This window comes from Rhinoraja longicauda, chromosome 2 (assembly GCF_053455715.1).
Source record: "Rhinoraja longicauda isolate Sanriku21f chromosome 2, sRhiLon1.1, whole genome shotgun sequence".
NCBI lineage: Eukaryota > Metazoa > Chordata > Chondrichthyes > Rajiformes > Arhynchobatidae > Rhinoraja > Rhinoraja longicauda.
In genome coordinates this window covers 78,383,004-78,401,651 of record NC_135954.1, presented here as the reverse complement: position 1 = coordinate 78,401,651, position 18,648 = coordinate 78,383,004, and the positions used below count along the sequence as shown (strand labels likewise).

General features: G+C 39.1%; 1 protein-coding gene across 11 annotated transcripts in view; it reads left to right on the top strand.

The window, feature by feature from the left end:
• LOC144606022 (histone deacetylase 9-like) overlaps positions 1–18,648 on the top strand; it is a 514,560-nt gene that overhangs the window by 430,418 nt on the left and 65,494 nt on the right. For all 11 annotated transcript variants that reach the window (XM_078421808.1, XM_078421873.1, XM_078421839.1 and 8 more), the window contains 2 exons: positions 5,144–5,370; positions 13,094–13,336. In XM_078421808.1, coding sequence (XP_078277934.1) covers positions 5,144–5,370; positions 13,094–13,336 — 470 coding nt within the window. The remainder of the gene's footprint in view (positions 1–5,143; positions 5,371–13,093; positions 13,337–18,648) is intronic.

The following is an 18,648-nucleotide window of genomic DNA, read 5'->3' as shown; positions in this document are numbered from 1 at the left end:
AATGTTTCTTCAGTCTGGTTGGTCTAAGAGACGCACTCACTGTTGCCTGGCTTGCTTACACAGATCAAGATTCCTGTGGAGAATGCTGCCTTTTGTAATAGTTGACTTAAAAGCTACTTGACACACAAAATTTCATCAAAAATATGTGGGAAAGAGTGAGTCCTTGTTTGTAGCCCAGGGAGGAGTCTCATCCCATTATATACAGAACTCGAGATCAAAGTCGACATTTTGTTATATCAAGTGCCACTTTTTGTCAGATGTAAGTTTTTATTTGTCACTTTGAAACATGCATCTTTGCTGGGAGGAAATGAATTATTTAGCACATATAGCTGACTTTACAAAATAGTCAGTCACCAGTGCAGATTGTTAATACTATTAAATAAAAATGGCCCATTATGTGCTACATATTGCAACATTTAATGGATGCAGGAAATCGGCAGTAAGAAACACTTAGAGGCGAGGTTTGGATTATTTCACACTTTATTAAGTGTTATGGAAAACCAATAACCTTTCCTTAAAACTTGCTTGCGCTGAAAGTTACAGGGGTTTGGAGAGGGTGGGTAGTGGGAAAGGAGGTGGAATGTTTCAGCATGATTGCCAAGATATCCTTGTCCCATTTTTCTAGTGATATTCGGCATCGAAGGGCTGGATATCCATTTGTTTGTGCAGGACACCATTCTCTGAATCATATCCTGCTTATGGGACACAATAAAGACGTGCATTATGAAGAATCATAAAACAAGCTACATTAAACAGTTGGAATCCAGACTTCAATGTTCATTTATCAGAGATTGTCTTACTCATACAAAAACATTTTATTACTCTGCTATTACGTAATACATTTCTTTAAATGAGGCTGCTGATTTTGTTGTTATGTTTCAGATTATCGCTTATTCAAATGAAATCATTCATTGTAATGTTTCTCTAGTGGTGAAATGGTAACTAGGTTGGAGCAGTAATATCCACAATTTCTAAAAGAAAGCTTCTTGGCATAATGGAAGGCCTTGTAAAATCCAGTAAATGGATAACATCAGCTGTGAACACAGTAAACCCATCACCCAAGCCCTTCAATGAGAATACCAACAAAAAAAAAGTACAATTCCCATTCCACAGAGGGACAAAAGTTTGCAGAAAGGGAAGGGGGGATGTTTCTCTCAGAGTAGAAAAGGAAAATATTTTGGTTGATTTTTAGAAGGAGCTTTAAGCTTTTGCTCATTATTGTTCATGTTGTGTGTTCCATCCAAGCCAGTGGAAATGTACTGAACAAGATTTCTGTACTGGGACTATGACCAATCATGTCAGGTAGGATCTCTAGTTTGGCTGGAGCTGGTTTTCACTTGCACCCACATCTCTAATGTCCCAGATCTGGCTGCTGGTCTGGTATTCAGGTGGCTCTGTTTCTGACCCAGTGGGATTGTATATCTGCTCTTGACAGGTGTGCCTCCATGAGTTTTGCATAGGAAACTTTGATACTCAGCCCTCGCCCTAAGACTTCGTAATACCAATGCCTCAGGTGTTGGTTAATTTCTCATTGCCTTTCTCAGAGATTTGGGGATCAGGTTGGGTTCCACCATATTTGAGGGCTCAGTGCTCTTCCTTTCATTTCTTGGTCATGTAGTCACAGAGTCATGCAGGTCCTTCAGCCCAACTTGCCCATTCCGACCAAGGAGCCCCATCTACGCCAACCCCACCTGCCTGCTTATATAAAAAATATATGATCCAAATCTCGAAAATATTTTGCTCTGAATGACAATAAGGACCCGGTAAAGACCGTGTAAATCTGCGTTATATTAATCTCAAATTTGTGGTACTTTATAAATTGTAATGGATAATTCTATTGGCTCTACAACATCTAGTCACTCATTTCTGATACGCAGTTTGTGTCTTTCTGCAAATGGAGTATAAATTCATAAAACTGCCTTCGTACGTTTTCCTCAAATAACATATTGTCTGTCATTGGAATAGAATAAAATTAAAGCCCATCGGACAATAGATCTTTGCAGTAAACTGGTGCAGCTTGATTAGATATTTCTGATGACTGATGAATACTATATTTACAATATCATTAACGTTCATGTAGTCATTGATTAACACAATATTACTTTGACTATGAATGGTTTTGACCTGAAACATCGCCTGTCCACTTCACTCTTCAGATGCTGTCTGACCTGTTGAGTTCACCCTGCAGTTTGGTTACTGCTTTGATTATTGTCGACACACGCTGTTATTAAATCTTTATTGTGTCAGACAAGAATTTTATGTAAATGGTTTGAGTCTTGGGTCCCAACTCAAAACATCGCCTGTCCATTCCCTTCCCAGATGCTGCAAGACTCTTTGAGTTCCTCCAGCACTTTGTGTTTTGTTTAAGATTACAGCATCTGCTGTGTCTTGGGTCAGTATTTTGATTTATTCAACTGTAGGTCCCAATTATTTGCAATTCCTAGCTTCTCAAACATTCAAATTGATTTCCAATGGGATCATAATATGGGAATCACCCCCAACAACAGGGTTAAAGTGAAGAGGGCCACAAGAGAATACAAATGTTTAATCAGGAGTGAAAAAGTTTAGTTGAGTTTATTTTATTTTTACATGTACCAAGGTACAGAAAAACCTACAAGTTGCCCCAAGGTTAAACAAGAGTTCCGTTCCTATGAACTGTTTGTACCCAAACTGTTTCTCATGTGGAAAATGTGGCCACCAACCTTGTTTCCACATGCAGGAGATGTCTGCAGCCCAGCAGCAGCTGGTAATCCATAACGTGTGTGTATGTGCTACACATAAATTGGGCATTCGTAAGCTGGGGAGAACCGGTCTTTGGAATTGGTAGGACGGGTTCAGGTGGCTGATGAAAATACTCAGCATTTAGAAGAATGTTCCCAGGAATGAGTAGGTTAACCTATGATGAGCATTTGTCGGACTGAGCATGCACTCGCTGGAGTTTAGAAGAATGAAGGGGGACCTCATTGAAACATATAGAATAATGAAAGGCTTGGATAGAGTGGATGTGGAGAGGATGTTTCCACTAGTGGGAGAGTCTAGGACTAGAGGTCATAGCCTCAGAATTAAAGGACATTCGTTTAGGAAGGAGATGAGGAGAAATATGTTTAGTCAGAGGGTGGTGAATCTGTGTAATTCTGCCACAGAAGGCTGTGGAGGCCGTCAATTGATATTTTTTAAGCAGAGATAGAGTCTTGATTAGTACAGGTGTCAGAGGTTATGGAGAGAAGGCAGGAGAATGGGGTGAGGAGGGAGAGATAGATCAGCCATGATTGAATAGCAGAGTAGACGTGATGGGCTGAATGGCCTCATTCTACTCATATCACTGATGGCCTTATATCAGATAGTAATTCTGACAAGAGAAAGAACTAATATTGTAGGCCAATTACATCATCAAAGTTAATTCTGTTTCTACCTGCTGTTGCTGCATGAGCATTTGAGTAATTCCAGCATTTTCTGTTTAATTGTAGATTTCCTACACATACAATTTTTTTCTTTAGGAACAGGATCTTTGTCTTCGTAAATAAACCCAGAGAGCAGAAAAGCAAAAGTGAAATACTAATCTGTTAAATTTCACTGGTTAGATACTCGTCGGAAGATTTGTATTGGAGAGAGTGGAGGAAAAAGTTCAAATAAGAGGTTCTAGTTATGAGGAGACATCTGGGAATGTAGAATGTTAAGCAGACTTGATAATTATTCCAAATCATGAATATTCTAGATTTATTAAAATACACATCGTATGACAAAAAAGTCAGGAACCTGAAGACGTGTATTTTTTTTAAATATTTGTTAAAAGAACGAGAGACATCATGTAAAAGCATTTGTATGATAGAATGCAGTTCACTATTTGAAAGGTGGTTTAAAGCAGTTTCATAGTGGATTTCAAAAGAAGTTTGGCTAAAAGAGGAAGACATCATGTGGTTATGAAAAATGAGCAAGAGAGAACCATGAATATAATGGGTTTTATTAAACTTTCTTTGACGCTATGAGTCACTTCTGTACAATCTACATTTTTTTTTAAATGTGCATTCTAAATGTATGCCAGCAATGAACTGGTATAGATTTACACACATTGTGGTGTTGTATGATCCCATGTCAACTGATATCTGAATCACATATATCTCGATTCTGATAGACATTTTCCTGCATCGTAATTCCTTTAATGATGATATGCTCAACTTTATGTATAATGAAAATAACTGCGGATGCTGGTACAAATCGAAGGTATTTATTCACAAAGTGCTGGAGTAACTCAGCAGGTCAGGCAGCATCTCGGGAGAGAAGGAATGGGTGACGTTTCGGGTCGAGACCCTTCTTCAGACTGACAGACTGAAGACTGCTCAACTTTAGTTCAGTTGAAACTTTAGAAATCTCTATGGTAACATTATTAAAATTGTGGCTTTAAAATTTGTTATGTCAGCATTCAGAAGTAGGTTTAGGGATGCCTAAATGAAATATTATATGGCCAAAGAACCTATATATTTGTGTGGAGAGGGTCAGTAAACCCAAAATGGATGCATGTAAGTAGCCCGAGAAATGGCTGAATTTGTTAAACCTGGAAACTTAATGTTCTTCAACGTCAGTGGATCAGGAGCATTGGTGGAGGGAATGGACATTTTTGGTACTGACCCAAAACATCATCTGTCCATTCCCTCCATAGATGCTGCCTGACCTGCTGGGTTACTCCAGCACTTTGTATTTCCCTCAAGATTCCATCACTTGCAGTTCCTTCTGTCTCCATTATTTAACAAGTGAACTTTAGGTTTTTCTTGTGCTTGGGCAACCTCTGGGAGGAAGCAAAAGTTTAAACAATGTTCCTATTACTTTTGTTGAAATGTTTACAATAAATGTTTCATTTTAAGTTCTGAATTGAACAGCTCCAATACCTGTTGTAGGGTTATGGGGAGAAGGCAGGAGAATGGGTTTAGGAGGGAGATCCGCCATGATTGAATGGGCCGATTGAATAGACTTGATGGGCTGAATGGCTTAATTCTGCTCCTATTACTTATGAACATATGAACTTGTAGTTATCTCCAATTTGAAAGAACGTAAAGTCTAAAGTCTAAAGTAAAGTGTAACATATAAAGTGTCATTGTAAATTAAATCTCCAAGCTATTCTTAAACTAACTATTTTACTGTATTTTAGGTGTGGTTCCTCTTCATGCACACACTGCATTGATAGGAGTGGGCGAGAAATTATCACCAACAAGTAGAGCTGCAAATAAGCTGCCACGGCACAGACCCCTTAATCGGACACACTCTGCTCCACTCCCACAAAACACCCAAGCTTTGGCACAGCTCATGGTTCAGCAGCAACATCAACAGTTCTTGGAAAAACAGAAGCTATACCAGCAGAAGAAGCAATTGAACAAGGTCAGAGCTTGTTTTAAATCAGTCATTTGCTGTAATTACAATTTAAAAAGCAGAAAGCAACTTTTCATAAACTTTGCTAATCATGACCATTCTAAAATAAATGTATCTGAAACTGGCAGTTTGCATCAAAAATTATCCAGATTTGCTGTACTGGAGACAAAATAGAAGCTGTAGAGAATTATAGTTCTCTCTCATTTGTTCAACCATCACACACAGCAAGAGAGGTAAGATCAATCTAATCCAAATACTGATAATAAAATTATATATACGTACAGCACAGAAACGGACCCTTTCAGCCCACCATCTCCACGCTGGCACTGGTGCTTTTCCATGCTAATTCCACATGCATGCATTTGGCCCTTATTCCCCTCCACCTTTCCCATCTTATTATGTGCCAACCACCTTTCAATTATTGCAATTGTATCTGCTTCCACTACTTCTTCTGTCAGCTCATTCCATTCACCGACCACTTTCTGTGTGAAAGATTTGGCACTCAGATCTCCTTTAAATTTCTACCCTCTCACCTTAAACCTGTGCCCTCTATCCCGTGCCCTGAGAGAAAAGATTCTGATTAATCTGACCCAGCAGTTTCTGATTAATCTGACTCCAGCAGTTTGTGTATTTCCTTTGTAAACTATCATTCCTTGTGCATCCTTATAACTACAGCAACATCCTGATTATTCTCTTCTGCCCTGTCTCTGTTGCTTCACTTGTCTCCTGTAGTATGGCAACCAGAACTGTATACAAAACTCCAAATATGGTCTAACCAATGTTTTGAACAGCTGCAAAACAATGAGGCAACTCTTATATTCAATGCCTCAGCTCATGAAGGCGAGTTTATAATAACTCTTATTTACTACAGTATCCACCAGTGCTCCACTTTAAGAGAGTTATGGACTTGCACCCAAAGATCTCTCCGTACATCAACATTCCTAAGGTCCCAGACATTTTCTCTATATGTCCTTCGCAAATCTGATCTTCCAAGGTACATTACGCCACAGTTGTCTGGATTAAATTCCATCTGCTAATGCTCCACACATTTCAGCTGATCAAAGTCCTGCTGAATCCTCAGACAGCTTTCTTTGCAGTTGATCAGAGAGCATGCATTATTGATCAGAAAATAAAAATGTTCTGACAAAGGGCTAATATTCATCTGTTTTGAATAAAATAAACAGAAAAATTGTAATTTCTTTAAAGCAGGTATAAAGGAAAACAATTGTATCTCACAATGAAATATTGTGGAAATTATTGCCATTGTCATTTTAGCTCCTCACCAGGCTAGCTCCAATGTACACTGATTTTACCCATTACCTTTCCCATCATCATCATAGGCTTAACAATTGTTTAGAATCGCTGTGGCTTTTTTGGCTCCAGTTGACCTTTCGGTCCTCATCCAACCCATCATCAATACACCACCTTTGAGTTTTTAAACATTACCGAATGCAATCCTTTCATCTTCTACTGAAATTCTGAAACTTGACTCTTCATATCCAAACACCTACACCAATCTCAGGTTTGAAATTTTGAGCATTTTGTTCATATGCATTAATACCTCTGAGAAATCGACGTCTGACCTGGTGTCCATCCCTAACTTTCTTTGCATTCCATTGGCGTTTCCGTCTGCCGAGATGGAAACTCTGGAGCTCCCACTCTAAACCTTTCAAACTTTCTTTCTTTTCTTAATCGATGCTCCTTCAAGACTACCTTTTGTGTAGCTTTTAATCATTCTTCCCAATCTATCCCTCTTTTAGAAGACACAATTTTCACCTATTGTGTCTGAAGAATATTGCATTGTTTTCTTGCATTAAATTCAGGAGATTAATGTTCTTTGGTGTGGCTTGTTATTGTTTTACCATTCCCTTACTGAGCTGGGAATTTCTTCAACACACATTGTTTTATACATACATAAAACTCTGATCATCTTTTTCAGTCACCTCGTTACTGTTCTCATTTGTGAATTATTGATTTGCACACCAACCTTTTGAATTGGTGGTTGTTTGCATTACTCCTAGGTTTTTACAAGAACACAGGAATTTTAAAAGATGTGTTGAAGTATTCATTGATAACGATATTAAAGGTTTTTTCTCTGCATGATATTTTTACAGGCCCTATGTTCTTGGGCCAACAACTAAGATATGTCTCCCACCTGCTGAGACAGATAGGTATTACTTTCTTTGATGTGCTTTCTACTGAGACTCCTGCAGTCATTCAATGACTCATTTGGTTGCATTCCTCCACTCTCTCTTTGGCTTATAGTGTCCTGTAAATTATGTGCACTTTAATTTCCTGAATTGATCCAGTTGTACATGAAAAATGGAAATTGTTGGAGGCTTATAGAGTAAACTTTACTCTTATGAGCAAAGTTTTGGGAGCATATTAACTTTTGTTTGATGAAATGCTATAAATAAAGTGACAGTATTGCCTTCAAGTTTTATATCTTTCATGGTCTGCTTCCTTAATTTGCAATAATGGTATTATTACATCACTGTGCAACTCATAAGCACATGCAACAGTCATTTCATTTTTTAAGGCTTATTTTAGGTTTTAATGAGGCAAATGACTATTGATAGGATTATGGAATTGTTTGGTACAGCATGAGGCCATTCCAGCCATCATACTCATGCTATCTCTCAGAAGAGAAATCCAGCTACTTCAATTCTCCCACTTTTTTTTCCTGTCATAGAGTCAAAGGACTACTACACAGCCATACAGCATGGAAACAGGCCCTTTGGCCCAACTCACCCATGCCGACCAAAATTTTCTTTTTTTCCTCTGTTTCTGCAAGTTATTTACCCTCAGATTCCTATCCAATGCCCCTTTGAAATCCAAGATTAACTCTGTTCCCACTTTTTTTTTTCAGGCTTTGAGTGTCAGATCAGTATATTTTTGCCTAACACTTCAAATCTGTTTCTTCAGTTCCATTAATCATCCTCCAAGCGCAATGGCGTCTCGCTATTTGCTCTATTTAAACTTAGCATGAACTTGTAGAGTCCATCAAGTCCTCTCTCAAACTTCCTTGTGCCAATGAGAACAAACCTAATCAAACCACATTGCTGAAATCCCTCATTCTTGCAACCATTCTCGTAAATCATTCCTGTATCCATTATAGACCTTTACAATATTCCTAAAGTTAGCTGACCATAACTGCATAGAATTCTTCAAATGTTGCCTAACCATTATTATACATAAAGCAACAGCGTTTCTATTCCATGCATCTAATTAAGAATAGACAATAGACAATAGACAATAGGTGCAGGAGTAGGCCATTCAGCCCTTCGAGCCAGCACCGCCATTCAATGCGATCATGGCTGATCACTCTCAATCAGTACCCCGTTCCTGCCTTCTCCCCATAACCCCTCACTCCGCTATCCTTAAGAGCTCTATCCAGCTCTCTCTTGAAAGCATCCAACGAACTGGCCTCCACTGGCTTCTGAGGCAGAGAATTCCACACCTTCACCACTCTCTGACTGAAAAAGTTCTTCCTCATCTCCGTTCTAAATGGCCTACCCCTTATTCTTAAACTGTGGCCCCTTGTTCTGGACTCCCCCAACATTGGGAACATGTTTCCTGCCTCTAATGTGTCCAATCCCCTAATTATCTTATAAGAAGTCAAATATCTCCCTTGCTTTGAACCTCTGTCCCACTTAGGCGATTTTTTAGGCGACTACAGGCGACTAGGCTGTTGTCACATGGTCGCCGGGGTGTCACCTGCATGGTTGTGAGTAGTCTCCAAAGCGTCGTAGCATCTTTCTGGTCATGCTGGATTTTCAGGAATGTTGAAAAATCGCCTATGTGGGACAGGCCCTTTACTAACTATCCTCTTGCATGCCCTGCTACTTTGAAAAACTTACATGCTAATACACAGTGTCCCCAGTTCCTGCACTCACCTTAGATCTGTTCCATTTTATTTGCACTGTCTCATTCATTCTCAGGGGTAGAAATTGCCAAATATATTCCAATCAGAGGACTAGTTGAAACACTGAGGACAATTTTTGCCTTCAATCACTGGGCCATAATCAGCTTTGCCAACATATTGGAAAACCCACTTGGTATTCGTTTGATGTTCCTGAAACTACCTCACACAGAATGGTTTTCATTGCTACAGAAATGATTACCAACATTGCCAAACAACTTTTGGAAGCAGCTCTCCCTTGTAAATGAGTTAATGGATCACTTTAAACAACCTAAATGAAATGGATTTTAGCAGGGCAATATGTCCCTGTACATATATATATATATATATATATAATACATATAATACAGGGCAATATGTCCCTGTACATATATATATACAATACATATAATACAGGGTGATATGTCCCTGTACATATATATATATATAATACATATAGGGCGGCACGGTAGCGCAGCGGTAGAGTTGCTGCTTTACAGCGAATGCAGCGCCGGAGACTCAGGTTCGATCCTGACTACGGGTGCTGCACTGTAAGGAGTTTGTACGTCCTCCCCGTGACCTGCGTGGGTTTTCTCCGAGATCTTCGGTTTCCTCCCACACTCCAAAGACGTACAGGTATGTAGGTTAATTGACTGGGTAAATGTAAAAAATTGTCCCTAGTGTGTGTAGGATAGTGTTAATGTGCGGGGATCGCTGGGCGGCGCGGACTTGGTGGGCCGAAAAGGCCTGTTTCCGCGCTGTATATATATGATATATGATATGATATATGATAATGTTAAATCTTTCAAAAACTGCCCAAACCTAGTTGTCCATAATATTAATCTAATTGATTAATCTAATTGGCACCAACTGACCAATCTTCCTCCTCTATGTTAATGGCAGATGTTGTAAGGAATGGAAATAATACTTTGGTTAGAGTGACTAGCTGTTCCTTTTTGGGTCTGATTGATATTTTGGTTTCATATAATTGACACAGTTTGAGGTTATAAATTCATATGACCAGTGCAATAAAATTAATGGACCATTCTCCCTGGATTTCAAATCGACTGTCACTCCAAGCACATTCCATGATTTTACATTTGCACCTAACTCGAATCATCTTAATCTGTGAGTTCATCTTGATGTATCCGTGCGGCGGCACGGTAGCGCAGCGGTAGAGTTGCTGCTTTACAGCGAATGCAGCGCTGGAGACTCAGGTTCAGGTTCGATCCTGACTACGGGTGCTGCACTGTAAGGAGTTTGTACGTTCTCCCCGTGACCTGCGTGGGTTTTCTCCGAGATCTTCGGTTTCCTCCCACACTCCAAAGACGTACAGGTATGTAGGTTAATTGGCTGGGTAAATGTAAAAATTGTCCCTAGTGGGTGTAGGATAGTGTTAATGTACGGGGATCGCTGGGCGGCACGGACTTGGAGGGCCGAAAAGGCCTGTTTCCGGCTGTATATATATGATATGATATGATGATAATTACAGAACATCAATCTTGTTCTCAATATTAGCAAGACCATCGAGCTGATTGTCAACTTCAGAAGGAGAAGATGAGGATCCATGAGCTTGTTTTTATTGATGGGACAGTGGTGGAGAGTCAACAACTTCAAGCAAACCGAACAGACCGATGCAGAAAGTTCATTAATGCCTTTATTGCCTTAAAAGATTGAGGAGGTTCTGTAAGTCACCAAACCTATAGAACCTCCACAGGTGTACAGTTGAGAGCATACTGATTGGTTGCATCACCGTTTAATTTAGTATTTTGAGTGCCCAGGAATGAAGAAGGCTGCAGAAACTGGTAGATATTTCCCAGTCGATGGCCAGGTACTGGCATTCCCACCATGGAAGGGATCTGCAGGAGGCATTGCCTCAAAAAGTCAGCTAATATCATCAAAGACACTCACCACATTGTCCAAACTTTCATCTTGCTCCTACCATTGATGATAAAGGTACAGGATCCACAAAGCCATGACCATCAGATTCAAGAGCAGCTTCTTCCCATCAGGCTCTTGAACAGTGTACAACACCGCGTGCCACCTCAGCAACTATAATTTTCAATTGATGTGTTTTTCATTGCATTATGGACTTACTTTTTGCACTATTATGGTTTCCTAGTATTGCTGTTATTAATTAATTTATCATTGACTATTATATATTTATTTGTGTGTTATTGTGCTATTGTATTGTGTTAATGGACTTGTTAAGCAACTTCAAGTAAGAATTTCATAGTTCATTGAGGCAATTAAACACCTTTGACTCTTGATTCTCTTGATGGTCTGTAATTCGCTTTGTGCTTCTCCTGGAATGCCTTATCCAATTCATGTTAACAGAATTGGTCTCCCTTGATGATGGAGGAATGCCAGGTAACAGAGAAGTGATCATATTATGGATTATGGTGTGGTATGGCAGGTGGTTCATACTGTCTCGTAAACAGCCAGCTGCAAACTGTTAAATGTCTCCTGCTCAGCACAGTGACAACACCATAATGCACTATGAAGGTGTTCTCACAGTGGAGACCAATTTTGATTCCGTTCTATTTATTTGTGTCCAGCTTAATGCTGCCCTGTCTCTACATTCCAAAAATGCCTCCGGTTATGATCCAACTAGTAAGAATCCAACTCGGTATTAACCACATCGAAAATAGTTGAAGCCAAATCCAGACTTTCATATGAAGAAAGACTGGATAGACTTGGCTTATACTCGCTGGAATTTAGAAGACTGAGAGGGGATCTTATTGAAACATATAAAATTCTTAAGGGGTTGGAGAGGCTAGATGCGGGAAGATTGTTCCCGATGTTGGGGAAGTCCAGAACCAGGGGTCACAGCTTAAGGATAAGGGGGAAGTCTTTTAGGACCAAGATGAGAAAACATTTCTTCACACAGAGAGTGGTGAGTCTGTGGAATTCTCTGCCACAGAAGATAGTTGAGGCCAGTTCATTGGCTATATTTAAGAGGGAGTTAGATGTGGCCCTTGTGGCTAAAGGGATCAGGGGGTATGGAGAGAAGGCAGGTACAGGTTACTGAGCTGGATGATCAGCCATGATCATATTGAATGGTGGTGCAGGCTCGAAGAGCCGAATGGCCTACTCCTGCACCTATTTTCTATGTTTCTATGTTTTTATGAATGTATTCAAGTAGGATTAGATATTGTTCTTGGGGCGAGAATGATCATAGGATATGGAGTGAAAGCAGAAACAAGGTATCGAATTTCGATGATCAGCCATTGAAGACTCAAAGGGTTGAATGGATCACTGCTGCCCTTATTTTTTATTTTTTTTAATGTTTCTACGATCTGCCACCTGCCTTCAGAATGGGTAGTGGAAACTGATTCAGTAGCAATTCAGCGCACACTTGAAAAGGAATAATGAAGAAGCAGAAAAGTGCAATTAACTTAATTATCTCTTAAAGAAGCCGGATAGGCTAGAATGGCATCTTCTGTGCTGCAAGATTTCAGCTCACAGAATATCTACTCTTCCTACCATATTTATTTCATTTATCAATTTCAATAGTATAGCTTGATCTTTGTGGTTCATTGTTTAAATTTACATTTAAGGGCTAATTTTATGACATTGTGTCCTTGATTTTAACTGATATCAAACTATATTGGAACCACACAAATTTGTGAAACAAGTCTCCAGTAGCTAAAGTATTATCCTGGAAGCAGAAACTCACTAAATTCACCACACAGTTATGATATTTTTTATATGTATGTTGAAAAATGCAAGTCTTTCCTTTTTTTTTAACGTGGCAGCAAATATATTGCAGTAAAAATGAGTTGTTGTGCTTTTTAAATGACCTCTAAAGAAGATGTGCATCTGTTGCAGACACTTTCTCAGCCCCAATGGCCAGAATCACACCCAGAGGAGATGAAGGAAGTGTGCTGCCAACAAAAAGTCATAGAGGAGGACAAGGGGCCTCCCAGTGGCAGCAGCAGGAGCAACAGTGATGGTGTCCACGAGAGAACAGCACCAGATATTGTGCAGGTGAAAGAGGAGCCCTCAGACACCAGCGAGCAGATCCAATTAAAACAGAATGATCCTGTGGAAAGGAGCACATTTTTTCCCCAGGTAAATAAAGGATTGTGTAACCCAACACTGTTTCAAAAAAGGGGAAATGCAATAACCTGAGTGAGTGACTTGTATACCTTCCAGACGTATCCATATCTCTCATATCAATATATCAATATCAATGTAACGTCTCTTACAAGAGTTACAGATTCAAACCTAGTAAATTATTCAAAACTGTGTTTATTGATGTTTCTCAAAACAAGTTGCATTGTGAAAGTAAAATTTACTTGATTCCTTATAGATGGCATTTTACACAACTATGATTTTTTTTCTATTGCTGAAATAAGGGGTAAAGTCAACAATATTTTAGTATTACTTCATCACAAGACTGCAGAATTATTCTGAATGGATTCACTGGGAAGGAAGCTGTATATATTTGTGAGTGATACTGAATAAACTAGGGAAACAGGTCTTAATCTAGATCTATATTATGCCTATGTGGTGTGAAGGTGTTGAATCAGAGAACAAAAAATATCATGATACGACAATATAACTTTGACATTTATAGCAATGATTAGAAATGTTGTTCTTGGACTTTTTTTCCCAATATTAGTTTTTTTACTGACCCACCACGGTTGGACTTGGGCTTGAATCGGACTCCCTTTCCTCAGACATCACAATTTTACTTATACTTTCCCCTTTTCTTCATCTATTCTTCTGATTATTTTTCTTTGATTTCCTTCAGTGTCCTGGTTACATTTTGTGAAGCTTCCCAAATTTAATTGTGGTTCCCCAGACAAAATTATAGTCAGAGTGAGCATAAATACAGATTGACCACTCATGAATGATTTTACTGGTTCACATTTCCAAAAACTGACAACAGAAAACCAATGGCATGTTTACATCAATTGGATGGATGACAGATTGTAGTGGTACACAAAAATAAAACGTTTGTTCTGCATCTGAGAAAATTCAACAAGTAATTCAGAAATGTAATAGAATGTTACTGTTAATTTCTATGGGAACTGAATACAAATATAGAGAGGTTACGATTATTAATATGAGGAAATTATGATATAGTTACATATGCACATCTAGTATAATATTATTAGTATAGTAACATTTCTTATATTACTGAAGGAAAGATGTTCATGCCTCATAAGCTATTTAGGGAAGGTTAACTAGACTAATACCTGGAATGGATAGATTATGAGGACTGGTTGGGCTGGAGTTTAGAAGAGTAAGAGTGGACGATTGAAGCAGAGAAGATCCCAAGTGGTCTTGGGGGGGTGGATGTGGAAGAGATGTTTCCTCTTGAGGGAAATCCTAAAGCTAGGGACTTCTGTTTAAAGAATAACGGGTAAACCAAAGGCACTGAACGCAGAGTAGTGCTAATTTTGTTTTCTTGTAGTGGATCGAGGATCTTTGCAACTCTCTTTTTCAATGTTGATGGAAGTGGAGTTTTGTACATTTTTAGAGCAATAATAGATAGATTCCTCATTAACATGAGAAGAAGGATTGCCAAGGGTAGATGGGAATGTGGTGTTGAGGGTACAATTAGATTGATCATAATCTTATTAAATAGCATAGTAGGCTTGAGGAGATATGTGACTGACTCCTCTTAATTTGACAGGTCATATGTTCATATTTTTCATGAATTATATGGAACCATCCAACATAGTGACACATTTTCTAGCACCTGCTCCCCACTTTGCTAATATTTTTGCATGCATCCTTGAAGATTAATAATGTGATATATGACCACATTATATCTGGTCACATTATTTCTGATCATAGGATAGTTGTTTGCACGATACTTTCTCGAAGTTAGCGGCTGCCGTCTCGTTTACCTTTATGAAGGTAGGGTCTCACCAGTAGTGAATTTTTTTACGTTCCCTGGGGATGCATTAGGACTTCTGATAGCTTGGAGTCTGTTCTCAAACAGGATAAAAAAGTGCAGAGGTTGCAACCACATTTGGGAAGTTCCACCTACCTCTTGGCAATGATGTAATGGCCTCAAAAACATTTGATTTAAACGTTATTGTATAAGTAAACAATGTTCACATGTTGCTGGTTGTCATTCCAGTGGTGGAACATTGAGTCAGAGTCATTTGAAGACTAAACAAACTCACTTCCTTTTGGTCAAAATGCCTGCAATTTGTACAAAACTTTGAAACAAAGTGGTCTTTTTAAATTTTACATGCTTTAACCACACGAATAGTAGGATTATACGCATTATTGTCACATTTTTTAAGTCTTGTTGTTCATCTTAGACATGTTTTCATGTGGCCTTGTTTTTTTTCAGTTCTATATTACATACTAGAAAGTGGTTTTGGATATTTTTTTCCTCATCATTCAAAAGATATTTGGACAGATACATGGATGGGAAAGGTTTGGGGGTAAATGGGGCAAACACATGTAAATGGGGCATAATTTAGATGGGCCATCTTGGCTGACATGGATGATTGAGGTCGAAGGCCCTGGTTCCATGCTGAATGTTTCTATGGCAATCGCAGTGTATGAGCAACTATTCCATCTCTGAAAGTCCTTGCCATATTGCATGACTATAGATTCAATGCAGTACGACAAAATAAGCCTTTCATAAGTTCATAAGTGATAGGAGCAGAATTAGGCCCATCAAGTCTACTCCGCTATTCAATCATGGCTGATCTTTCCCTCTCAACCCCATTCTCCTGCCTTCTCCCCATACCCCCTGACAACCTTTCTTTCCTTGTCCTGTTTATGTCTTCCTCCAACTCGTGGCAAGTCAATAATGTCAGAAAACAAAAAAATAGCAATCGTGTACATGGATTTCTCTATATTGAAGAATGTTTTCTAGTAAAATAAATGGGTTGATCATAGGAAGTTTGTATAGTTCAAGAGTCAAGAGAGTCAAAACTGTTTAATTGTCGTCTGCACCAGGAACAGAACACTGAAATTCTTAATTGCTATAGCTTTACAGGCCCATTAATAACGGAGCAAATGAGTATACAATAATCAATAATGAATACATTAATTATTATTGGATTATTAATTATTATTAGAATTATTGGAGAACAAGACCATAAAAACGCAAAATCAAGTGCACTTGAGTATGTAGTGCAACCAAAACAAAGTGCATAGAGTATTGCTGCTGAGATAGGGTTGTGGTTACGGTTTTGCTGTGTGGTTCAAGAGCCTGATGGTTTTTGGGAAGAAGCTGTTCTTGAACCTGGAGGTCATGTTTCTGGAATTCCTGTACCTTCTTCCCAACCGTAGCATTTATATGAGAGCGGAGCCAGGGTGATGTGGGTCCTTGATGATATTGGCTGCCTTTTTGAGCCAGTGCTTCCTGTAGGAAATGTTGCCAATTCAGGCTGATTGAGGGATGATGCTGTTGAATGCTGACCTGTAGTGAATGAACAATAGCCTAACATACGTGTTCCTATTGTGCAAGTGGTCCAGTGCGCAGTGGAGATTGCAATGAGATTGCATCCTCTGTTGATGTGTTTTTGGTGGTAGGTGAATTGCACTGATCAAGGTCCTTACCAAGACAAGATATGTGCCACAACCAACCTCTCATCATGATATATGTGAGTCCTGCCAGTCAGTAGTAATTGAGACGTCACCTTGTTCTCCTTGTTATTTAAACTGTTGAAGATGCCCGGTGTATCCAGCTTTACCGGTACCTCTTCACTCTCATGAAATATTTTACTGGCATGGACAATCCATAGTCATGCAGCAGCTTTCAGTTTGAAATCATAATCCGTGTTATAATTTATTTTCATTTGGAGAAGGTTGCAGAGGTATGGAAGGAAGAAGCTGCAATGGGGTTTTTAAATGAGTACAATCATTCTGAATTCATGCTTTGGAGCACAGAAGGGCACTGTTGGAGTGGGATGGAACTTACTGTGGGATAGGATGTGGATGTTGAAGTTTGCTATAAATTGTGGTTTACCTTGGATGGCAGATTACACTTTGGACATCTCAGGTCTGGAGACAACAGCAGGTAGAAGGATAAAGTGATGATAAGGGCAGTGTTGCAGAAGTAGAAACACACTGCCAAGCTACAAATAAGATATTTACTCTTTGAAATCAATATCAGCAGATGGTCATAAGGAGCACCAAGCTTGCATGCTATCGGGGGTCATCCAGGCCTTGTAATTAGCAACTAGACTGCTTTAATTCAATGAGATTTTGTACAGATGTTTTTAAGATGGACAAATCCTCTTGCTCCTTCATTGATTGACAAGCGAGGGTTAGCCAGAGAAGAAAAAATATTTGTATCAACATAAACAAGAATGTTGTCTCATTTCCACAGTGATTTAAAAACAAACAGGATGGAGATGATAAAAGGGAGTAGAATGGAGAGGAGGGCAATTAAAGGGATATTAACAATGTATTTTCTAACCACTGTGCTGCCTGTAGCATGGTGACTTTGTCACCATTTCTCCTAAAATGTGTGTGCGTATGAATCATATTGTATTCATTTGAGCAGGAGAGTCATGTAATATGTCTCCTCTGCATATGCACGTCTTTATTGTACATAGAAAATAGGTGCAGGAGGAGGCCATTCGGCCCTTTGAGCCAGCACCGCCATTCATTGTGATCATGGTTGATCGTCCCCAATCAAGAACCCGTGCCTGCCTCCTCCCCATATCCCTTGATTCCACTAGCCCTTAGAGCTCTATCTAACTCTCTTAAATCCATCCAGTGATTTGGCTTCCACTGCCCTCTGTGGCAGAGAATTCCATAAATTCACAACTCTCTGGGTGAAAAAGTTTTTTCTCGCCTCAGTTTTGCAGCTGAAACTCTTGTGCTGTCTTATAAATTAACCAGAACCCCTTTTTGATATTTTTGTGCTGTGTTTTGATGCATTTGAGAAGACATTACTGCTGCTGGCTAGTTTGAATGAGCAGTAATAATGATTCAACTCTCCTCTCCAGTTGATAGGCTAATGGTGTTAAAAAAAAGTTCCAAGAAGTTTGTCACAAAATACTCACCTGACATTTACACTATGTAGAACAATCTTCAACTTCTTCCCGGCTACCTAGCCTACCAACTTTTGTTTCTGTCGCCAACATTTCCTTGGCACAATGAGAAAGCTACATGTTGGTGTACGACAGGTACGAACAGCTCAATCATATTAAGCAGCTCTTCGGCAAAATGCGACACAACCAGCTTCCAGCTCTGCATGTCCAGAATATGACTTTCCCTTTTTCGCCAATCTGAAAAGATCCATCGGGAAAGATCACAACAAATTTGTATTGAGTTCAAACTGTCTTTACCCAGGATTCAATGGATGTCCTTTTATGGATACTTAAATTACTTTGATAAACTTAAATAAAGTTGAGAGCAAAACTATTCAACTATTTTTCATCCTTCGCAGCATC